This window comes from Myotis yumanensis, unplaced genomic scaffold (genome assembly GCF_028538775.1).
Source record: "Myotis yumanensis isolate MYYU_CA2020_CCGP unplaced genomic scaffold, mMyoYum1.0.hap1 SCAF_2, whole genome shotgun sequence".
NCBI classification, from domain to species: Eukaryota; Metazoa; Chordata; class Mammalia; order Chiroptera; family Vespertilionidae; genus Myotis; species Myotis yumanensis.
This window is the reverse complement of record NW_027223753.1, coordinates 207,463,473-207,488,027: the sequence shown is the minus strand read 5'-3', so window position 1 is coordinate 207,488,027 and position 24,555 is coordinate 207,463,473. Positions and strand designations below refer to the sequence as shown.

At 45.1% G+C, this 24,555-nt stretch overlaps 1 protein-coding gene across 5 annotated transcripts in view; it reads left to right on the top strand.

Moving 5' to 3' along the window:
- PCNT (pericentrin) overlaps positions 1 to 18,484 on the top strand; it is a 90,733-nt gene extending 72,249 nt beyond the window's left edge. For 4 of the 5 annotated variants that reach the window (XM_070407024.1, XM_070407026.1, XM_070407025.1 and 1 more), the window contains 10 exons: positions 734 to 1,420; positions 4,213 to 4,421; positions 5,294 to 5,396; positions 6,616 to 6,789; positions 11,360 to 11,470; positions 12,558 to 12,790; positions 14,394 to 14,470; positions 16,117 to 16,282; positions 17,433 to 17,560; positions 17,993 to 18,484. In XM_070407024.1, the coding sequence (XP_070263125.1) occupies positions 734 to 1,420; positions 4,213 to 4,421; positions 5,294 to 5,396; positions 6,616 to 6,789; positions 11,360 to 11,470; positions 12,558 to 12,790; positions 14,394 to 14,470; positions 16,117 to 16,282; positions 17,433 to 17,560; positions 17,993 to 18,033 (1,929 nt within the window). In that variant the 3' untranslated portion in view covers positions 18,034 to 18,484. The remainder of the gene's footprint in view (positions 1 to 733; positions 1,421 to 4,212; positions 4,422 to 5,293; positions 5,397 to 6,615; positions 6,790 to 11,359; positions 11,471 to 12,557; positions 12,791 to 14,393; positions 14,471 to 16,116; positions 16,283 to 17,432; positions 17,561 to 17,992) is intronic. The other variant, XM_070407027.1, reaches the window with a different exon arrangement.
- Positions 18,485 to 24,555: the final 6,071 nt, after the last annotated feature.

The window sequence follows — 24,555 nt, the reverse complement described above, 5'->3', positions numbered from 1 at the left end:
CACCACACATGGTCCCCACCGTCTCTGCGAGCTTGGTTCTGCAGAGTGGACACTGCCTCCTTCCACATAAGGCACAGCCTCAGAAGCCTGTGTCAACCAGATAAATTGCAGTGACCCAGCTCCTGTGCGAGATGTACAGCATATGTGTGAATCGGTGTTTTGTTTGGCAGCTTGATGACCACGTGTCCAGCAGGTGCTCCGTAGTCCTGGGCAAGCTGACCATCAGTTCCCCAGTTAGGGCAAAGCTGTCTCTCAACAACACAGACCGTGGTTCAGCTCAGACTGTGTGTGTGTGTTCTGTCCTCTTAGTGTCCTGAATGTTGTGGTTCTGAGGAAGGGAGAATGAACCCAAGATGTGTATGTGTGTTTACTCAAAAAGGTAACAAAAATTATTATACAGTTGACCCTTGAAAAACACAGGTTTGAACTGTGTGCATCCATTCGTATGTGGATTCTTTCAGTTGACCACTGTTCTAAGGGTCAACTTCATATTGGGAATTGGCATATGCAGAGTGCTAACTGGTTACATGCAGATTTCTGTCTTCGAGAGAGGTCTGCGCTCCGAATACCCACGTGGTTAAAGGGTCAGCCATACATACTTCTTTCATCCACAGGGTAAATTTCAAAAGGTATAATTGCTGGTCGAAGGATAGCAACAGAAACTTGGGTGGAAAAACTGTTTAGATACTTTTCTCCAGTTTTAATTTTTCCATTTTATATTTCCCTGATCCAGGAGTTAAGAATATCTTTGGAGAAGCAATACGCTCAGAATAATCAACTGTGTGTAGCATTAAAACACGAGCAGACAGCAAAGGACAACCTTCAGAAGGAGTTGCAAATTGAGTCCTCCCGCTGCGAGGCGTTATTGGCGCAGGAGCGGAGCCGGCTCTCCAAGCTACACCGGAACCTGGAGGCTGCACAGGGCCGTTCGCAGGAGCTGTCTGAGGCCTTGCAGCACGAGCGAGTCCTGACAGAGCAGCTGAGCCGGCGGGCACAGGAGGCCTGTGCTCACCAGGAGACACAGGCACACCGTGCTCTGCTGCGGAAGCTGAAGGAGGAGACGACCCGGGTGGCGGAGCTGCAGGCAGCACTGGAGAAAGTGCAGCAGCATGCCATGTGCACCCAGCAGCAGCTGGAGGCTGAGGTGCAGAGGCGCTGTGCAGAGCTCGAGAGAGAGAAGGAGGTGAGTGCCAGGCTGAGGTCCACTGTGCAGGCCCTGCGGACCCCCAAATCAGAGCTGAGCTGTGATCGGGACAGGGAGAGGGAGAAGCCCGCACAGCTGCAGGCAGAGTTAGAGCAGTTACACACGAGGCTGGCAGAGCAAGAAGGACTCAAGGACATGAGCAGAAGAGTGGAGACAAGGCAGAGCCGGGCAGACACGGACAAGTGGAAGAAGTGGCAGAGAGACAAGGAGAAACTGGTGAGAGCCGCCCTTGGCCAATGATAGCACTTAGCAGCTAAGTTGGTAGAGTTAGGATGACCCACAGGATGGGGGCTTGTTTTGGTCCCTTCTGTTTGGCTGGCCTGTACAGTCCTATGCTGGAAGCAGTAACTGCTGCAACTCTGTGGCAAGGCTGGAAGCCTTTTGCTTTGTTCTTTTTCACGGTTTAGATGTTGGGGGTCCTGGCAGTTCTACATACAATTCAAGGACTGGTTTTTTCATTTCTGTAAGAAAGACTATTGGGATCCCAGTAGGCATTGTACCACCTCTGTAGATCGCTTTGAGAAGTATTGTCACCTTAACCATGTTCAGTCTTTGCACCCATGAAATTAGAAGGTCTCTCCATTTAATTAGGTCTTTTATTTCTTTCAACAATGTTTTATAACTTTCAGATGATAAGCTTTGCACTTCTTTTGTTAAATTTATTCCTAAATATGTTGTTATTTTTATTGCTGCTGTAATGGAATTACAATTTTAGTTTTACTTAGACTGTCCACTGGTGTACAGCCGTCCATTTGACTTTTGTATGATCATCTTGTTTCCCTCAACCTAGCTGCATTTGTTCATTAGTTCCAGTATTTCTTAATGGATTCTTTGGGATTTTCCATGTACACGATCATGTCCTCTTAACATAGGCATAGTTTTACTTCCTCCTTTTCTATCCTGTGTCTTTATTTCTTCTTGCTGCCTGACTGCCCTGACCAAAGCTAATGGTGCAGCGTTGATGGAGGTGGTGAGGGGACATCGTGCCTTGTTCCTGATGGTAGGGCAAGCAGTCAGTCTTTCACTTTTAAGTATGATGGGATTTTTTAGATGCCCTTTATCTGAGGAAATGCTCTTCTAATCCTAGTTGTTTTCATCTTTATTATTTTTTGAAAACACATTTTTATTGATTTCAGAGAGGAAGGAAGAAGGAGAGAGAGAAGCATCAATGATGAGAGAGAATCATTGATAGGCTGCCTCCTGTACACCCCACACTGGGGATCCAGCCCACAACCTGCCCGGCCATGTGCCCTGACCAGGAATCGAACCGTGACCTCTGGTTCATAGTCGACGCTCAACCACTGAGCCGCACCAGCTGTGCAATCTTTATGATTTTTAATCATAAGAGTATTGGATTTGTTTTTCATGGTGTCTTTTAAGAGCTATGGCTTTTGCATTTTATTCTATTGATGTGGTGTTTTGCATTGCTTTTTTTTTTTTTTAATATATTTTATTGATTTTTTACAGAGAGGAAGAGAGAGAGATAGAGAGTTAGAAACATCGATGAGAGAGACATCGATCAGCTGCCTCCTGCACATCCCCCACCGGGGATGTGCCCGCAACCCAGGTACATGCCCTTGACTGGAATCGAACCTGGGACCCTTCAGTCCGCAGGCCGACGCTCCATCCACTGAGCCAAACCGGCTTCCGCTTGCATTGCTTTTCATATGTCAAGCCATCCGTGCATTCCTTGGGATGAATCCCACTTAATTTGGTGTGTAATTCTTTTTATATGATGCTGGATTCAGTTTGTTAGCATTTTGATAAGGATTTTGCCTCTCTCCATACAGGACATTGGTCTACAGCTTTATTTATTTGTGGTATCTTTGGTTTAATAACATGATGATTTGAAGTGTTATCTCTTTGATTTTTCGGATGGGCCTTAACTTTAGATACATTTTATGTCAACCAAAAGCCTTTGTTTCTCTTGCATTGACATTTACTTTGGCCTTTTAAGAAATAATTTCTAAAAACATGGAGGGGAAAAAAACGGTCACAATTTCTGTATTTGCAAATTATAGAACGTTTTTTTAAATGCACAATGAAAACTAATGGCCTGGTCTTTATAGTAGTTAGCTTGCCATGAAGTACTTAAGAAATTCATGTGTTTCTAAGAACAAAATTCTAGGTTTCTAAATGCTACAAGGATTAATCATATTCCAATTTAACAGCTTTACTAAGCTGCAACTCACATACCATTGAGGAACCTTTACAGTAGTTGTAGTGTTTTATCGCCAGACATCTTGAAAAGTGGAGTAGTTCGGAGGTGTGACAGAGAGTGGTCAGAGTGTGGCCAGGAGGCGTCCCCACTTATTTAGTGGAGGCAAGTGGAATTAAGCTCTTGTCTGCGCATTTCAGTTATACAGACTTCTCTTCCCCATGAGGAGGCCCTTCCACCCTGCGCTTTCCTCGCCACACTGCCTTTTCCCTCTCTGGTCACTCCCAGTGGAGACGCAGGTCCTGCGTGCTTGGCAGTGAGTGCATCCTTGCTGACTGACTTCTCAGCACCTCCTTGGTGGAGAGCTTTGTATCAGGGTTTTTTTTTCCCACTTAGTGAGATCCCAGGGCACCCCCAGATTCATGGTGTGCATGCTCGTGTGCATCTTCTATGTCTGTGCATGTTGTGTGTTCATGTGTACAAGTACATGTATGTTGATAATGGGGAACTAGAATTCGGGCCTGTGAGGCTTCATCCTGTGTATGTCAGTGTCCTGGCCCCTCTTCTTTGTATCTGGTGCTTACCTTGGGCCTGTAAAGCCTGGTCATTCTCAGAAATAAGCACAAAACCTCAGCCCCGAGACTCTGCAGTGTGGGATTGTGCTGTCCGAGGCAGGAGCTGTTCTGACCCCATGTCACATGTGGAGCGCCCAGTGTGGATGTCCCATTGTGGGTGGCGTGCAGGGAAGAGCAGCCCAGCCCCTGGGTTCGACACTGGGCGGAGCCCCATAGTGCAGAGCTAGGTTTCTGGACTGTGTGTGATGGTCTTTTCTGCTCTGCATTGACAACAGAGAGAGTTGGAATTGCAGCGTCAGCGCCACGAGCACAAGATCAAGCAGCTTCAGAGAAAGATGAGGGAGCTGGAGGCCAGAGAGGCGGTGCACCTGTCCCCGGAGTCGGAGCATCTCCGAGAGCAGCAGCAGGGGCTGGATTCGATTCGGCAGCAGCTGCTTTGTGCGGCAGGGATGCTGACCAGCTTCATCAACCAGACCGTAGACAGGTCAGTCACGGAGAACCAGCAAGTTCTGTGTGACCCTGCGCCTTTCACTGTGAACAGTTCTGAGCTTTAGGTGTGCCTGCAGTTTTAGGCCTATGTTTTAATGAAACTGACTCTTATTTCTCGTCCAGCTCCACAAGCTTCCCACAGAACCCCAAAAACATTTAAAATAATACCTAAAAATGAGTTATGGACAGCACTCTCCTGCATTCTAATATGACAGAAAATTAAGGTTTCTTTTATATTGGCTCGTCCCACACCCCTTTATAATTATTCACCATCCAGAGAGTCCAGACCCGATGCCTGCTCCCACCTGAGCCCACTGAACTGGGAAGAGCCAAGTATCTGCTGTGTCTGTCTTACCTGAGGCTCTGGGGCTGCCATTCATGCTACCAAAATTTGTTTCATGGTTGACTAGCCAAGACTGAGGTGTTTTGTTTGAACAGAATAGTTAATATTGACATTTGCCCTTCTCTGTATGCACAGAAACCAAGTAAACACAGTTCTCCTGTCTATGGTTGGGTTTAATTGATAGAACACCAAAGGTTTGTTTAGGACACTATTCTAGTAATGGACAAGATCCCGGCAGAAAGCAGCAATAGGAGGCAGAAGTGCTGAGGGAGCCCCAGTGGTCATTGGCTGGAGGTTTTTGAGCTTTACAGACTGTCCACTTCAGGGTTGCACTGCCTCATGGCTGCCACCATCACTAGAGGGGCTCCCAGCAGCCACCTTTGTGGACAGAACATGGCTTGATGAAATGCTTGGCAAGCATGCTACCGGTGGTCTATGTGAGCTTGCTCACAAGCTCATCTTTGTGGCGTTGGTTGACAGTCGGTTGGAATCCATATGAACCTTTTAAATGTTTATTTTTATAGGACAGTTAATGATTGGACATCATCAAATGAGAAAGCAGTGACATCTTTATTTCGGACTTTAGAAGACCTCAAGTCCCAGCTGAGCACATCTGGCTCTCCCCAGGTGAGTACCCAGCTCCTCCAGGTGAGAGACAGCTTCCATGGTCTGCCTCCTCTGGCCACCTGGGGCTTGGTCTCTTTTTCATTGTGACTGGTTGTTCCTCCCTCATTGCCTCCTTCTAGTTTTTCAAGTTGGCAGTCTGGATGAGTGAGCATGTGCCTCTCCTGTGTCTGGGAGGTGCCAGGTGCTCACTTGCGCTTTCTCTGGTGCCTCTCAGCCTGGTGGTCTGTCGTGCTCCCGCCCAACCTGCTCCTTGAGCATTTGTGTTGAGAGCCAGAGCAGTTTGGGTCTCTAAGCCTGCCTGGGGGAGCACTGCACTCCCCATCAGCTGCATCGAAGGCATTTCAAGTTGCTGATACTAATTACTGATCAACGTTCTCTGATAATTATGAAATCTTGATATTTACCTGAGAGCAGCATGCATGTGGACTCGCTCACCCTTGGACCTGTTCACCCTCTGACCCACTCGCCCTCTGACCCTATTCCCTGTGACCTGCTCGTTGAGCGTGGTCAGTGGATGGGTGCAGTGTGTTCTTGCCCTCTTGTCTGTCGGGCACCATGCCTTCTGGGCCCGCTGCAGGCTGAAGGTTCCTCTGATTATGAGAAAAGATAATGCACCTGTTTTAAGGGACTTACTCATTGGGCTTCAGGGATGAGCACATGATGTTCCGTGGTCACCTTGGGTGCTGCCTGTTTGTGGTGTCAAAGAACATTGTGTCTGTGACAGGCCTGTTCGGGTCACATAGCTCCATTTTGTGTCAAGTCTGTTTCATAGAGGATCGGAAAGAAATGTGATTTGAAAACTTTTATTATTTCCTGTCCCACAAATGGACAACTCTTTCCAGCTCCACAGGCTTCCCACAGAACCGAAGAAACATTTAAAATAATACCTAAAAATAACCAACAATAAAAAGCACAAATAGCCCTGGCCAGTTTGACTCAGTGATTTGAGCTTTGGCCTTCAGACCAAAGGGTCTTGGGTTCGATTTCTGGTCAAGGGCACATACCTTGGTTGCAGGTTCCCCAGCCCCAGTAGAAGCACTTTCGGGAGGCAAACAATCGATGTGTCTCTCTCATGTCAATGTTTCTTCCCCCCGCCTTCTATTCTCTAGAAGTCAATGGAGAAAATACCCTCTGGTGAGAATTTAAAAACACACACACAAATAGTGTGCATACCTTTTTACAAATCCTATATATTTATTTTTGCTTTCTTCTTCTCAAGAAAAAAATGACAGCAGAGGTCCAGGTCCAGCTGGTGGATGTGTTGCTGAAAGAAAATGATTCTCTTACTAATGCTCTCAGCACTGTGACCCAGGAGAAGGCAGAGCTGTGCAGAGCAGCGTCCCGGCTGGAGAAGACTCTCAAGCATCACCTGCTGAAGGGCTGTGCGCTCAGTGTATGTCACTCACACTCCTACAGGGGTTGAAGGGTGAAGGGAGCTGGGCTTCCTTATGGCTGGCTAGCTGGGGCAGTGTCATTTCTTTATAGTTAGCTTCTCTGGGCTCCTTCCTTCCTAACGGCCAGAGTATCTTATTTAACATTTTAACGGGTTATCTGCCTTGTTCACAGGGCAGACACATGTACACATACTGTCATACGTGGCCAAGATGGTGTTTGATACATGTCAACGAACGGAAATTTTGACTTAAGAATGTAATAAATAATCTGATGAAATTAGAATTTTATTTCACTTGTAACTAAGGAAAAAAATTTATGATTTTCCTGATTTGTGTAGTTCATTTTTGGAATGCCTAATTTTTTTCTTCTTTATATTTTAGGTGGGTTTTTTTGGTGTGTATGTGATTTTCTTCACTTTTTTGACAATGAAAAGTTCGTGCAAATTATTTTGTAATGTACATATGTTAAAATCTGCACCATACTAGTGTGATGTCACCTGAGTTTTCACTTGTGCTCTGCCCCTTTCCCTATGGTTTTCTTTCCTTGGATGTCTTGTAAGTTGGAACTGTTGTTTCTGAAGGCTCTTCACTGGCTTCATGGTGCATTTGAGGTCCACCTGGGTGTTGATCTCAATAGCTTATTCTTCCTCATTGCCAAGCTGCATTCGAGGCATGCATGTGCCGCAACTTAACCATTCACCTAGTGAAGAATATATGGGTTGTTTGCAGTTTCTGACTGTTAAAAATAATTTTCCTATAAACACTGTGTACAGGGTGTGTGTGGACATAAGTTTCGTTTCTCTATATAAAAGCCCAGGGTGTTTACCGTCTATATTAACCATGCCACGGTGTTGTCCAGGATGGCTGCCCCAACTGCTTCTCTGGGACTTAACTCAGGAAGTGTTTCAAGGTTCCTTGTGTAGGGCACCCCGTTGTGGACTAAGGGCCTGTGTGGACTAAAATGCAGTCAATAGTAGAGTGCTTACAAAGAAACTAGGACACGAACATTCTTTTTTGTTGTTGTTAATCCCCACCTGAGGATATTTTTCCATTGATCTTTCAGAGAGTGGAAGAGAGAGGGAAAGACAGAGAGAAACATCGATGTGAGAGAAACACATCAATTGGTTGCCTCCTGCACGCACCCTGACCAGGGCCCCGGGCCACGGAGGAACCTGCAGCTGAGGTACATGCCCTTGACCAGAATCGACCCCGGGACCCTTCAGTACACCGCCCAATGCTCTATCCACTGAGCCAAACTGGCTATGGTGGAAATGAACATTCTTTTTTTTTTTTTTTTAATTAAATCTTTATTGTTCAGATTATTAAATTGGTTCCTCTTTTTTCCCACCATAACTCCCCTCCACCCAGTTCCCACCCCACCCTCTGCCCTCACTCCCCACCCACTGTCCTCATCCATAGGTGCACGATTATTGTCCAATCTCTTCCCGCAACCCCCACACTCCTTCCCCCGCCCCAAGAATAGTCAGTCCATTCCCTTTCTATGTCCCTGATTCTATTACAATCACCAGTTAACACTGTTCATCAGATTATTTATTCACTTGTTTTTTAGATTCACTTGTTGATAGATGTGTATTTGTTGTTCATAATTTGTATCTTTACCTTTTTCTTCTTCTTCTTCTTAAAGGATACCTTTCAGCATTTCATATAATACTGGTTTGGTGGTGATGAACTACTTTAGCTTTTTCTTATCTGTGAAGCTCTTTATCTGGCCTTCACTTCTGAATGATAGCTTTGCTGGATAAAGTAGTCTTAGTTGTAGGTTCTTGGTATTCATCACTTTGAATATTTCTTGCCACTCCCTTCTGACCTGCAAAGTTTCTGTTGAGAAATCAGCTGACAGTCGTATGGGTACTCCCTTGTAGGTAACTGATTTTCTTTCTCTTGCTGCTTTTAAGATTCTCTCTTTGTGTTTTGCTCTTGGCATTTTAATTATGATGTGTCTTGGTGTGGTCCTCTTTGGATTCCTTTTGTTTGGGGTTCTCTGCGCTTCCTGGACTTGTAAGTCTATTTCTTTCACCAGGTAGGGGAAGTTTTCTGTCATTATTTCTTCAAATAGGTTTTCAATATCTTGCTCTCTCTCTTCTTCTGGCACCCCTATAATTCGGATGTTGGTATGCTTGAAGCTGTCCCAGAGGCTCCTTACACTATCTTTGTATTTTTGGATTCTTTTTTCATTTTGCTTTTCCGGTTGGGTGTTTTTTGCTTCTTCATATTTCAAATCTTTGACTTGATTCTTGCGATCCTCTGGTCTGCTGTTGGGAGTCTGTATAATATTCTTTATTTCAGTCAGTGTATGCTTAATTTCTAGTTGGTTCTTTATCACAACATCTAGGGTCTCACTAGATTTCTTGAAGATCTCACTACATTTATCGGCGGTCTCACCAGTCTTTTCGAGGGCCTTACTAAATTTATCGGTGGCTTCTAGACAGTTCTTTAAAGACCTTAAAAGTGTGGTTTTGAACTCTATATCCAATAGTTTGCTTTCCTCCATTTCTGTCATTTGTGTCCTGTTTCTTTGTCTCGGCATTTTTTATGCTTCGCTGTGTCAATAGAGTGCCTTTCTGTGCTAAGTGTCCCAATTACCTGAGGTAGACACTCTTGGTGCACCCCCTTGTGGGCTTTGTGCACAGTCTTGTTGTAGTTAAGCCTTGATTGTTGTAGGTATCACTGGGAGGAATTGACCTCCAGGCCAATTGTCTGTGAGAATCAGCTGTGTCTGCAGTGGGAGGACTTCTGTGCTGGAGACACCCCTCTGGGGCAAGACTTGCTTCAATGGGGCTTTGGTGCTCACTGAGTCTGCCCCCTGAGTGTGTCTTTTATGGTTCCATGGAGCTGCAAACTGGATGGTCCCACTCTGACCTCTGGGCTTCCTGGCTCCTGGATCTCTAAGGAGGTGCTAATCTAGCCTTTGCCTGAGGCTATCCAGCAAAAGCCTCCCTGCAGGGCTTGGGCGGGGCAGGTCCCACAGGATCAACAGGGCAGGGCTGGCAGTTATGGCTGCTCTCAGTCTTGCCTTCAGAGGCTGTGCTTCTCAGTGCCCTGGTAATCACTGCAAGCCCCTCGGAGAGAAAGCTGCCCTCGGGTTCTGACCGATGGCAGACAGTCCCGCTTCTCCCGTATGAGTCTGGGTCCCTGGAGACTCGCCCGGAACTGGAGCTCAGAGCCTGAGACTCCCTCCCGATTGAAAACGACAACCGCGCCCTCAGCTGCCAGCCCGGTCCCCATGCACTCCGCCCCTTAGTATTTTACTTCCGCACTGCGCCTCCTCTGAGTCTCGCTATGCTTTTCTCTTTCCTTCTAGTTGTAGAATTTCCACTCAGCCAGCCTTCCTGTGGTTCTGGATGATGTCCTTTCCCGTCTTTTAGTTGTATTTTTGAAGTGGTTGTTCGAGGCAGCAAATTCCGGTGTTTACCTATGCTGCCATCTTGGTTCTCCCCGGTTAAAGTCATTTTAAAGATGCCCATTATTTAGCCCTGGCCGGTGTAGCTCAGTGACAGAGCCTCAGCCTGTGCACCAAAGGACCACAGGTTTGAGTCCCGGTCAAGGGCAAGTCCTTGATGCAGGCTTGTTCCGCCCTGGTAGGGGCGCATTCAGACGGAAATGAACATTCTTGATGAGAAAACCAAAGGTAGACAGAAAGCGAATGGTGGAGTATTCTCCTTCATGTCCAAGATGACATGTGTTCCTAGAGCATCTTTTCTAGGAACGACCCAGCTGTGCTTTAGAACCAGGAAAACCACTGGTCTTTCCTGCCTCGTAGGGTATGTGGGACCCACTTAGGCTTTCCACTCACAGGCCTGCCCTCCTCTCAGCCCTGCCCTGCAGTGGTGAGGTGGCATGACCAGGCTTTTGATTCCTCTTCCAAACTGCTGGGTGGGGAGGCCACTACCCATATGGCCCTGGGAGTACTTTAGCTCTCTTTTGCCTCGATGTCTGTTGTGGGTGGCCCCTTTGTTCCCCTCACTGTGGACTCCTCCTTCTGTTAGCATATTCCCTGTTGGAGCTCTGGCGGTGCCCTTCCCTTGGTGTAAGTGGCTTCTGTGTAGGGTGCTTGCCGAGGTCTCCAGGCCTGTAATTTGATGCTACTATAGCAGAACTAGATATTGTATCTTCCTTCTAATTTCTAGGACCAGAGGGTTTTCAATATGCTTAAAGCTTCAAATTTGGGATTATTTTACAAATATTTGATTTTTTGTTTTTAATGCAATCATACTTCAGTAAATGGCATATAATAATCATCCCATAAGTGTTAATTATCTGGTTAATAATGTCACATAACAACTTGAGCACTGCTGAAAAGATACTGAAGGGAGATGGTGGTGTGGCCTGTGTCCTAGCGTTGGGAACACCTGTACCCAGCCTCCCAGGGGCCCAGCTCTCCTCTGCCCAAGGCAGGCCTCACCCTGCAGAGGTCCTGGGGGACAGCTGGGGAAGGAATAAAGTGTTTGGGCGTGACCTTTTTCCTGGAGTTGGGGTAGGGAGGGGCCAGTTTTCTCATGATGTTTTTATGAGAACAGCTCTGTAATGCACTTTCTGTGGTTGTTGCAGAGGTCAGACAGGAGGAGGGACAGGACCGTCCTGCAGAGCTCACCAGGACTTGCAGACCCAGGACTGTCCGCTTCAGCTTCCAGGGAGGAAGCAAACACCCGCAATGTGAAGGTAAGACCATGCCTATGGCAGCATAGGGGCATCGGGGGGATGCTGCTCTTGGTTTGTTTTTAAGACTTTATATCTTTAGAGCAGTTTAGCTTCACAGCAAAGTTGAGGGGAAGGGGCAGAGAGTTCTCATATACACCCTGCCCCACACACTCAGTCTTTCCCACTGTCAGTGTCCCCACCAGATGGCACATCTGTTAAAATCCGTGAAACTATATTGATAAGGTCATCATCACCCACAGTCCACAGCTTACATCAGGCTCAGTCCTGGTGGTGTGCATCCTCTGGGTCTGGACAAATGTGTAATGACATGTGTTCACCATTACAGTATTATACAGATTAATTTCACTGCTTTAAACATCCTCTGTACTCTGCCTGTTCATCCTCCACCCTTTCACAGGATGCTTTTAACTAGTAAAAACAGTTCATGGCTTGGAGGTCCTCCTCTGCCTGGGCATCATTGCCAGCAAGTGTGTGTGTTCACAGTAAGAAGACCACATGGTGGTTTGAGTGGCCAAGTCATGACAAATAAGGGAAGCTAAAGACAATGAACTTGTCTGAAATTTGGCCTACTTTTGTGTAGACATCACGTTTCTGTGCTCATGAGTAGGGGCAAAATGTGTGATGCTTTGAGTCATTAGGTAAAGTCTCTACCACCTGAAAAAATTCACTGGTCATCATTTTTGACAACGTAGAACAAGTGAAAGGTTCTCTCATGAAGGAAAAATTAGGATATGGGCACCAACACTTTGAGGGGTTCCTCCCACCCTCAAGGTCCATGAACCCATGATGAAACGCCCCACCCGGCCCCAGTTTGGACCTGACTTAGTGGTCAGATTCACGGCGCCCTCCAGGGGGCCGCTTTGATGCTGTGGAAAGGACTTGTGGCCTACATTTTGTCTAATAAACAAAACTGAACTTCAAACAGCAAGGTGTTTCCGATTACAGATGTACATGGCTGACTTGGGTAATGATTTGCTGAAGGAAAAGTGGTCTGGTTCTTTCTAAAGCACAACAGTGCAAACATGTTTTACAGATTTGTCAGCAAGACAGATGTTCTATAATTAAATTTTCCAATTTTTTTTTTTAGATGGAAAAATTGTACCTGCATTATTTGAGAGCAGAGAGCTTTAGAAAAGCTCTGATTTATCAGAAAAAGTATCTTTTACTTTTGATCGGTGGATTCCAGGACTCTGAACAAGAGACGCTCTCCATGATCGCTCATTTAGGAGTGTTTCCTTCCAAAGCAGATAGGAAAATCACCACATCCCGGCCTTTCACCAGGTTCCGAACAGCTGTCAGGGTGGTGATTGCAATTTCAAGGTAATAGGAGGCGTGTGCCACTGCTGTCTTCACAAGTGGGAGGCACGTTTCAGTGGTTTTAGTCTCTGACACTCTACAAATATATTCTCTTTTAAGATGAATGGCACTTGACCTTAAAAAAAATACAGGTGACACTTGTCTTCAGGAAATCATAATGTGCAAAACTTACTTTCTAAAAAGAAAAGATTTAAGGGTGCCTTTTTATAATAAAACAATGCCTTGCCCCTTAATGGGTCTCTTGCCAGGGTTGCTTTTGATGACCGGCATGTCTGATCAAGTTTAAACCTGCATTTCACTTCACATTTGTTTCCTATATTTTAGTCAAATTTAATGTGTTACATAATAGGGGCCAAGAGCATAAGAACATATCTGTGATCCACCCAGGGTGGTGGCCATTTATGGCACAGGCACTCTCCAGTCTTTGCCTGTGGATTGGGCAGGGGAGGAAGAGCCTACTACAGGGTGCAAGGGCCCCTCCATCTTCACCCTCCACTGTGTGTCTGCTTAGCCCAGCCCTGCCCAACCCCCAGCCAGAGGTATTGCTCATTCTCCCCAACCACTATGTGCACAGGGTGTCATTGTTAGAGCAGGGCTGTGACTCCCTAGTGTGATTGGGGATTTTGATCATTTCAAAATTAATAGTGATGAGATCCATTTTATTTTATAATTTTTAATTTTGCTGAATTTCTAAAAATGGTTATCCCACTAAGAACTGTGCGGCTCTGTGACTCCTGTAGAGGTGCCCTGTCCAGTCCATGCTGGTCTTTGTCTGTAGGACAGGCTGTTTGGTTCCAGACTGTGCTACAGAATGGGTGGAAGTCCCACACAGGGTGGGGAGGGAGGCTTAGTCCCCTCACCTCTGAGTTCTGACCACAGCCATGCCAGATAGCAGGTTAGACACTGGATGGAGGCAGGTAAACAGATCCAAACCCCGCCTCCAGCCTTCCTGTCCAGGAGGGAAGATCATCTAAGTGGAACAGCATTTTTTTTTAATCCTCACCTGAGAGTATGCTTATTGATTTTGGAGAGAGGAGAAGGGAGGGAGAGAGAGAGGAAAACATTGATGTGAGAGAGAACAAAAATCAGTTGCCTTCTGTATGTGCCACAACTGGGGATCCAACCTGCAACCTAGGTGTGTGCCTTGACAGGGAGTCCAATCTGCATCCTTTCAGTAATAGAGGATATCACTCCAACCACTGAAGTACACTGGCCAGGGCGAGCAGCAGCATTTTTAACGCCTACACCACCGTCCTCCAGTCACCCCAACACCCCACCCACTGGCTTGTGGTCTTGGTAGTGGAAGGAGCAGGTGTTGCAGATTGATTCTGAACTGGAGTCTGGGAGACCCCAAGCTGGGTGTCTGGGAGTGGGCAGGGTTGGGGCAAGGCAGGGCCTCCACGGCAGCTGGGTGGGACTGGGAGTGGGTGGGGAAGGGGCCCTGTGCACAGGATTGGAAGTAGCTACCCTGTCAATGTGCAGTATCTGCTGCCCTGGGGAAATTGGCCGCCAAAACCCTTTCAGCTGTTGGTCACATCTGGATTTTCATTGCTTTTGTCACTGCTGTTGTCCTCTAGTTTTCAATGTTTCATATCTTTTTTTGTAGATTACGTTTTTTGGTTAAGAAATGGCAAGAAGTAGATCGGAAAGGAGCTTTGGTGCAAAGCAGAGCGCCTCACCCAGGTGGGCCTGCAGAGACTCCTTAACCTCACCTTTGCAAACTTGTCTTCCACTTGCTGTAACATTTCATTAATATCTGGTCATTTTCAGGGCTCAATGGGGATGTAATGAAGCACACCAATAAATGGGTAAATTCAGTCAGTGCAGTTGGCAGAGGCAAAATGGTTTTTGAAGGAAAGTAGTGTTTATGTTTATGTAGTTAATGCTAATGAGTAAAAGTGGTTCAGAGGAGCGTAATGATTGAAAAATATAGAAGTGACAAATATGTTGACTAATAACTTATCTTTTAAACATGTTTTTATTGATTTGAAGAAGGGAGAAGGATATAGAGAGAGAAACATCGATGAAAAGCATCATTGATCAGTTGCCTCTTGCCCCCTTTCTGGGATGAAGCCCACAACCCGGGCATGTACCCTGATCAGGAATTGAACCACCCCAGCTGGACCTAATAACTTATCTATATATATATATAAAAGCCTAATATGTAAATTGTCCCCATGGGAGTTCAATGGGGAGACTAGGAGTTCAATCGCTTGCTATGACATGCGTTGACCACCAGGGGGTGGTGTGGAACGAAAGGAGGCCCTGGCCGTCAGCTGGAAGGCCCCAATCAGCCCTGATCGCCAGCCAGGCCTAGGGACCCTACCGTGCTTGAATTTCACGCACTGGGCCTCTAGTTTTTAATTAAAAGGTCACTTCTCCAAAATGAAGTGGAGTTCTTCAGACTGCCGCATCTTTGCTCTGAGAGCACCATGCTTACTTTCTCAGTCAGGTCTTGTGTCTAAGGTTCTCTGCTGTTGCCCCCAGTCTGAAGGATGCACACTGGCCACCAACTGCAGGCCTTTGACAGGTCACTGCCCTGGGGAAACATTGGCGGACAATCTCCTCCCCCTCAGCACAGGGTTGTGGCCGCTTGGAGGGGTGGTGGAAATTGGTGCCAGTCAGTTTTGATTTTCACCTGTCAATTGTTACTTCTTGAAATCAAAATGCCTAGTCAGCCTTCAGAAAAGTTTGCCCCTCTCCAAGGCTGGTATTCTCCAGGGTTTCTGCCCCTGCCTCCTGAGCCCACTCCTCACTTGAGTAGAGGAGAGCCCGCAGCCCAAGCTCCCCATTGCACTGAGCGCCTCTCCAGGGTGCTGCTCATACGGATGCCAGGGGTTAGGCCAGGGGTGGGCAAACTTTTTGACTCGAGGGCCACAATGGGTTCTTAAACTGGACCGGAGGGCCGGAACAAAAGCATGGATGGAGTGTTTGTGTGAACTAATATAAATTCAAAGTAAACATCATTACATAAAAGGGTGCGGTCTTTTTTTTTTTTTAGTTTTATTCATTTCAAACGGGCCGGATCCGGCCCGCGGGCCGTAGTTTGCCCACGGCTGGGTTAGGCTATAAGGTGATCAACACTCATGTTCCTACTTTTTATACTTATTACTCTGGTGACAATTGAGATGTTACAGTGACAATATTATAGATATTATAGAGCTTTTTAAAATATAATTTTTATAACTTGGGTACTCTAAAAATGTTTTGAAATTGCCATGCAAACTCTTAAAGCTTATATATTTTAAATTTTGGTAGATGGGCCTTCCTACTAAAATGCATTTGTCATTTTTCATAATCCCTTTGTTGTTGAATAATTCTGGGGGAAGGATTCCTGGTGCCACGGCAACAGATGACTCCACCAGAAACCAGTGAATCCCTACCTGATACCAGCGAATCCCCACCTGAAACCAGTGAATCCCCACCAACCCGGGACGTATCTTTCAGCCACACCCGGGACCCTGTGCCAAAAGCCTCCCCACGCAGGAGGGAAAGGTGAGATGTGGTGCTTTCAGACTTTTTTCATTGTAAGGGTTAGGCATGACCTGACCATCAGTAGAGGTCCAATGTGCAGAGACAAGTGGCCATGCATGGCAGGGTCTCTGGGCAGATTTGTATGGGTACCCAGGTGTGTGTGTGTGTGTGTGTGTGTGTGTGTGTGTGTGTGTGTAAGGGGGTTTACATGTACCTGGGAAACACCCCTACACAGAGGCGCACACACACATGCAAGGCCTTGGTTGGCTTAACTCAATCTTTTTTCTGAAGAATTTGGGTTTATTGCACCCATAATGTATTTTTATACTTATTACTCTGGTGACAATTGAGATGTTACAGTGACAATATTATAGATCAGTTATTTGGGAAAAAACCTTTTCAATTTTATAGAGTATAATTTAGTTTAAAATTAAAGTGAAAAGGTTCCCCTGACAGGAGAAACAATACATAAAAACATAAGGCACCACTGTGCATCATCTAATTCTGATCACCTCTGCTAACCACGCACCACCAGTGTATGTGGTTCCTCAAAGAAATTTATTTTGAAAGTTTGCCTTTAGCTGGGCCCCAGAGCAAGACTGGGAGTGTACCACTGTGAGTCCCTGAGGGCCTGGGACCTCCCCCCGCCCCCTTTTTTATTTTTTTTCAGAGAGGGCATTTTGCCCAGTGCACGGGTTGTGGTAATATTTACTGGGAGAATAAATGGTGGCCAAGGCTGCTTCTGTATGGATGACAAGGGTAAGATGTGAAGAGTACGCTGGGAGTGACAGTGGAGCTCCCTGGTCCCAGCGGGAGACTAGGAAGAAGGGCAGCTGACACACCCATGTTGACACAAAGATGGGTCTGAGGGATGCGGATACATATCTATGCAGATTTAGTGAATAAAATAATATGCGGTAGTTTTTCCTCATTGTAGCTCTGAGACATACAGAAGTTGGTTTTTAAAGCACTGTGTATCACTTTTTAGCAATCCTTTTTTCTTTTGCGATAAAAAAAGATATAAAGGAAACAGCCATCTAGTTTACCTCATTTTCCATAACGTGTCCAGTCAGAGGACCCAGCACCACTTCTTATTTATGTGCTTACTGCATTCACCATCCTATTGTGTTCAACTCTTGTTTTGTTTGTTTCTGGGTTTGTTTGTCTGAAGGTCCAATCCATCTCCAAATTCAAGGTCAGAAAGATCCCTGACTGCTTCTCAAGATCCGGAACGTTCTTTGACAGAATATATTCATCATTTAGAAATGATCCAGCAAAGACTAGTGGGGCTACCACCAGGTGAAAGTCCTCATTCTTTTTTATAATGTAAATTACCCTAGGAATGTAAAATAATGTGGGAAAGATTATTAGCATTCAGCTTAGTAATTGTTGGTTTCAGTCCTAATTATAAGCTGTCATTAATAGTATTAGAAGAATGATTGTAAGTCAACAGTGTACTTGATCAAGAAGTGTCCAGATCAGTTTGACTTAATCACTAGCTGGGCCTTGTGGTCCTCCTTTTTACACTTCTGGAAAACGCATAGATTGTTTCACTGGATATACTTTTTCCAGTGTTTTTTTAATCATTGTAATTTAAACCACTATATATTTGAATTATTCATATTTTTACCAAAATTAAGATATTAATTCAGTGTTAGTGTTTCAGAATTATTCTTAAAAGACATGTGAAGTCGTCTAACAAACTGCTACATCATTCTTATTTTTATTTAGATTCCACCTCAAAGAAATCCTGCCGTCAGAAGAATAAATAATGAATAAAGTCCTGTGGCTCTTACCAGTGGCAGTTCTGCTTGAGGAAAAGACTCGTTTTTTCCTTTTTCTAAGGAAAGCTTGCTGTGTGGTGTGGCGTGGCATACTGAGCAGTGCCAGTCTCCTCACGTGCCTGAGATGCCAGCCTCAGAGTGCCATTAATTATTCTCACCTTTGTGTATTGCTACAAAGCCAAATAGAATATTTTTTATGTAATTTCAATATCTTTTAGCTCCTTACCTTCATGAGGTAATGTGTGTGCTCAGGAGCCTCGGCACCTGCCCGTTTCTTTGCATGTTGGCAGAGCCACCCTGCCTGCCTCCAAAAAGGGTAAGCAGAGAATGGCTCCCTGGTGTTTTATTTTCTTAAAGTGTACAGATAGAAACTTGGTTTAAAAATAAAAATACAAAAGAAAAACAGAGAATATAATTAAAACACTATTTTATTTGTGAATAGCCCTTGTGTTGTTTTTTAGTTTTATCCAGTTTGCTTTTATTACTGGGGGGGAAAAAACCCAAAAAAACATAGACTTAGAATTTATGTTAAATTGCTTTAAGTCAGAAATTTTCAATGGAACTCAAAGTACTCTTCACCTAGTAAGACACCTGCCTGTTGCTTCATCTTGGTTTCTCATTTACTTCTGTACGAAGTAGCCACTCTATACTACTTCTCATGACTATGATCTTTTTACCTTTTACTGATGCTCACTTGTACCACGTGAAATCTAGCCAATTATTCTTTACCTAGAAATCTACACAGGTATATTTACAAGCATCTCAGTGAGTTTTTAGGACCTTTGAACATGACATTTATTCTGCTGGGCTTAGGTTTTAATACAAAACCTTTTTTTACCCCTAGCCGGTTTGGCTCAGTGGATAGAGAGTCAGCCTTCAGACTGAAGGGTCCCAGGTTCGATTCCAAATGCCCAGGTTGTGGGCTTGATCCCCAGTAGGGGGTGTACAGGAGGCAGCCAATCAATGATTCTCTCTCATCATTGATATTTCTCTCTCTCTCTCTCTCTCTCCCCCCCTTCCTCTCTAAAATCAATAAAAATATATTTTAAAAAATTTGTTTTTCTAAATCACTTCTTATTTTGGTGATAGTACAGAGTGGCAGCCTGTAACACTGGTCCGTGTCTGCATTTTCTTTTATATTAGCTGACACTGCTAGAAGATCACTGTTTTTTTTTTTTTAAATTATGATGGTTAACCTTTGAGTGCCAACCAATATCCTAGGAACTATGCTAAAATTGCCAAGGCATTTTTGCTGATTTTACAGCAGTTTAGGAAAAAAATTATGAATCGCAAGTAAATGAAGTTACATATTCAATATCTTCCACAAAATCGTCATCTTCACAGCAAGAATTGACATATTTAGCAATATCATCATCACTAATAAAAGCAGACTTAGAACTGGACACTGCAGGAGGAGCGCGATTGCGCTCCCCGGCACTCTAGGGGTTAATCCTCACCTGAAGATATTGTTTAGAGAGAGTAGAAGGAAGGAGAGAGACAGAGAGAGAGACATCAAAGTGAGAGAGGCACATTGATTGCTTGCCTCCCCTGTATGCTGGGGATCAAGCATACAACTGAGGTATGAGCCCTTGACCATAATTGAACCCAGGATCCTTCAGTTAGGGGGCTGACACTCTATCCACTGAGCCAAACTGCCTAGGGCTAAGGTCACTATTTAGAACCTTCCCCCTTTCCCCCCTGAGTTCTTTTACCTGATTTGCTGAAGCTGAAATCCTTGCAACAGCTGGCAGCTTGGGTAGAGCAGACAGGCTGAGTTGAACAGGAAACACACAGGCAGGTGGCCAGCACAGCCCACCCCTGGACTACTAAGCATTTGTTCTCACCCAAATTTATTTACCAGAATGTAATTTATTGCACCTGCCCGGTGTGAGGCAAGTACTTTTCACCCTCTCTCCAAGACCCCCCGGATGTCATATTTCAATGGTGCAGACTATCCTTCAGGACTGATTTGTACAGTTCATGCACCCCAACGTGTCATACAAAATAGGCAACTGGAAGGGGGGTGTGCAAGGCAAGCATTAAAGTAAAAAGTGCTACATCCCTGCTTCCATAAGTGATCATAAGGCTCCATTTGGTGTTCATCACCTTCTACTTCCATCACCTGGTCCCTGTTTCTGACTCTTCAGTGAGCGAACACGTTGGCTGGGTGGGTGACCTAAACTTTTTCTTTCTGAAAGATTTGAGACCTTAATCTTGTTTTTGGAGAACTTTTTATTTTACAACAAGGAAGAACTAAGCACCAAGAGGTGCCCATGGAACAGGTTACTGGAACAGATTTTCCTGTCCTCACGGAGTGCCAGCCACCCATTTCCCCTCGGTAATTGGGATCAATTGCACCAACCAGTACAGTAACCCCATCGTTGCTTGCTGGTTCAGATGAGTCTCACTCGTTCAAAGAAACCATTATCATATCTTGGGATAGCAGAGGCCGAAGTCATAGGATGGGAAGCAAAAATTCCTTTAAGAAGGGCCATTCCACCCTTTGGGTTTCCAGGCTGATATACTGTGGCTGTGGGAGAAATGGCACTACAAGAGCATCTTCAGGAGGTAGGCTTTCCGCTATCCATTAGGTGTGTTCCTTCTGGCTGATAGTGATCAGACAGCACCCAGTATATGTTGGCAGTTTGAGTTGTATAGTACTTGGTATCCCATGGGTAGGAGTTAGGTCTCTGCCAGGACTGAGTAGTAGGTCAGATGTTTCTCAAACGGAGAGTGAGTTAGAAGGAGTCAAGGCTTTGTGTCAAGGCCCTGGAAATCTGCCATAATGGGGCTTTATAGTGAGGCCACCCATTATACTTAATTGCAAAGGCACTTTAAGCATCATTGAAACCTATTGTCCAGGTATCAATTGAAACTAACAGCCTGTGACTTCCTCAGTAAATAGACTGGAGTAGCACCCCCAAATACGGTTGTATACAAAAATCCAAACAATCTAAGCCTTGTGACTTAGTTGTAGGCAGTGTAATGGGTAGTTACTTGTCTTCTACTTTATAGAAAGGATACTGTGACATTCCACAGACTGATCAACTAGAACTTTGCCAAAATGGCAGGCCCCTGATTTTTCATCTCTTACCATCCAGCACTCATCTTACTAAGGCTTAAGGGTACTTACCATTTCCTGCTCACTAGGACCAGTTACTATGATGTCTATAAAGTAATGGATCAAAATGATATTACAATGTCTAAACAAAGGCCCTAAGATAAGGTAGTGAAAGTATAATCCTGTCTCTGATATCTGAAATTGCATTAATCACCTTTCCTAATTGGTATTGAGAAAAACATTATAAGGCAGTGGTTCTCAACCTTGGCTGCACATTAGAATCACCTGGGAATCTTTTTAAAATCCTGATTTCTAGCTGAAACCGGTTTGGCTCAGTGGATAGAGTGTCGGCCTATGGACTGAAGGGTCCCAGGTTCGATTCCAGTCAAGGGCATGTACCTGGGTTGCGGACACATCCCCAGTAGGAGATGTGCAGGAGGCAGCTGATCGATGTTTCTCTCTCATCGATGTTTCTAACTATCTCTCTCCCTTCCTCTCTGTAAAAAATCAATAAAATATATTTTAAAAAAATAAAAATAAAAATAAAATCCTGATTTCTGGGCCTCATCCTCCGGAAATTCTGTTTCTTTGTTATGGGGTGGGGCCACAACATTAGTAACAAAGAAACAGAATTTCCGGAGGATGAGGCCCAGAAATCAGGATTTTAAAAAGATTCCCAGGTGATTCTAATGTGCAGCCAAGGTTGAGAAACACTGCTCTAGTGTCTTAATCACAGTTGAGCAAAGGAGGACCAAGACCTCCCACGTGGATCACCTGGGTTCTACACATACTCTTCCCTATGTGTAATGCATGTAATAGCAGCCCTACCTTCTCCACTGCCAAGACATGGCTCCTCCCTGTTCCTGCTGGTTCCTAGATGCAAGGACTCCAAGGTTCCCAGACATCATCCATACTTTATAATCTAATGGAATAAGTTCTGGTGTCCCTGGTGAGTGTCCCTTTTGGGGACCATAACCTCTAGCGTTGGCAGAGTCTAAACTTGGAAGGACAGGAAGCACAATGTTCCCAGGGGATTCTTAGGAATGATAAGTGGGGCCACTCCTGTTTCCACCCTTTGGTTTTAGACTCATGTGTCCTCCCTATTGGGAGCATAGTGCCATATAAAGGTCTTGAATGGCATCCCATCTTCACAGAGTGTGACCTCTAACTTGGTGCTTCAGCTGTGCGTTTAGCTGCCTGTCCCAAGGCTCTGTCAGCCGGTGGTCTCATGATCCCTGCACTTCCTTTTCTAAGTGAATCCCATTTGATGTGATGCCATATGGGATCCTGTGTCAGTGAAACAAGTACTCCTGAAGCCCTTGCTGGTGGCACTTGTGAGCAGAAAAGGCAAACTTATATGTAGAATATGAATCTATTCCTGTAGGAAAGAACTGCTGGCTCATCCAGGATGAAAGAGTTTCAATATAGTAAACTTGATTGGGCTTCTTGATGAAAAGGGCCATATTGGAAGCTCAGCATTGGTGTTTTTGCTGGCAGGTTAGACATCCAGTGGCTGCTAGGAGCTAAGTCAGCTTTGGTCAGAGAATCTACACTGTTGGGCCCATGTATGGCCTCCAACTCCACCATCTTGGCCATTTTGTCCTTGTACCCAGTACTGGGTTTGCCAATGAAGTGCTGCCCATTGTCCACTGTGTGAGTCATTCCACTTGGTTTTAAAATATTTCATGGATGCTCTGTGGTGGGCATTAGCATTAGCACTTTATACAAAGATCATCCCACTTGGTACCTATTCCAGTATATTGACCTACAAATTTTTACCACAGATCTCGTTGTCCCCAACTTCCAATTCTTTTTCTCCAGACCCTTAACCAGTCACCCAGCCCACACAACACTGTCCATGAATCCATATATAGTTTCCCCTTGGGCCACTTCTTACACAAAAAAGTGAATGTTTAGGAGCTCTGTTGGGTGGATATGCCCTTACCAGTATCTTTCAAGGTTACCTAAGTAAGGCTGTATAATGTAGCTGCTTTCCAGTTTCCTTTTGAACTCACATATCAAGCCAACCCATCTATGAACCCAGCTTGAGTTTTCCTCTTCTGTCAACTAACTGGTCATAAGTCTCCCCCATGTGGTCATAGGTATGAAATGACAGAGAAGGCTCTAATACAACAGCAGTGGATGCCATATGCGTCTAGGACACCTATTCTGCACTCACCTGTGACTGCTGTACATTTTCATGCTCAGCCTTGAATACCTCCATCCTATGATGGATTAATGCTGGGCCCAACCAACCTTATGATGTGGTGAGTTTGACAGAACCCACTCATAATGGGTGGTTTTAGCTGCATGGTTATTTGGTGTCTCCAGTTCAGGTGTTCCATCTCTCTCTATTGGAACACAGTAGCACACCAGGATACCTCTCCACCCCCACCCCCCAAAAAAAGGTACATAATTCTCTGCTCCCAGTGGCGTGGCAGAACCTCAGGATCCTGCATTTGGATCTCCTACTGGGACATGCCAGAAACTCCACATTCCATTGTTCCCTACCACCAATAACTAATACCACCTGCTAGGCCATATAGTCCAGGCAGGAGAGCTACTTGCATCACAGCTTTTACCCATTACAGAAGCTTCCTGTTCTGGGCTCTTATCAAAGCTGCAGTCTTCCAAATCACCCAATATTTAGGTCAGAGCAGTATTTCTAGGTGTGGAGTATGCTGCTTCCAGAACCTAAAGCCCCAACAGTGTCCTGCTTTCTGAATGGTTGAAGGTGCAAGTTGCAATAATTGTCTTTTGTTTTTGGAAAGGATGCACAAAGGCACTACTGACTACTGGACCCCTAAAAATGTGATGGATGTAACCGGTACATGAATTTTGAGAAGGTTTACCTACATAATGTTGATGTAATGGAACAATGTAAACATTACCCAGGGTGTCTAAGTGGTCTTGATGTCTTTGGACTATGAGAAGTAACATAGCCTTCAGGCAAGACTGTATCTTCATTACACCTAAATGTGAAATATTTCTGATCTTCTGATAGGGACAGGAAAGAACACACTCATCAAGTCATTAGCCAACGACCACATCCAGCACAGAGGCTGTTACCAGAGCTACTACTTAGTTTAGTTTGCAGTAGTATTATCCTGTTATCTTCCAGGAACCTTCCAAATTCTGCAGGAGTCATGCTGGTAACTTAGATTTTGGGGACCACCGCTTTGCATCCGTTGGATCCCTAAAAGTGGCACCAATCCTCTGCCGTCTGGATGTGATGTTTTATGATCTTGGTAAGTATGGGGTTAGTTTCAAAGGGTTCTGGGTGGTCTTTCCTATTGTGATTGCTAAACCTACAGGTCAGGGACTCAGTGTGAGAGTAGTGTTAACTGCCCAGAATGTCAATGCCAATTATTCTGTTAGGGACCGGGGAAATGACCACCAAACAGGGGGTCCCCCCTTGCATATGCAGATACGCATCCCGTGTGTATGCG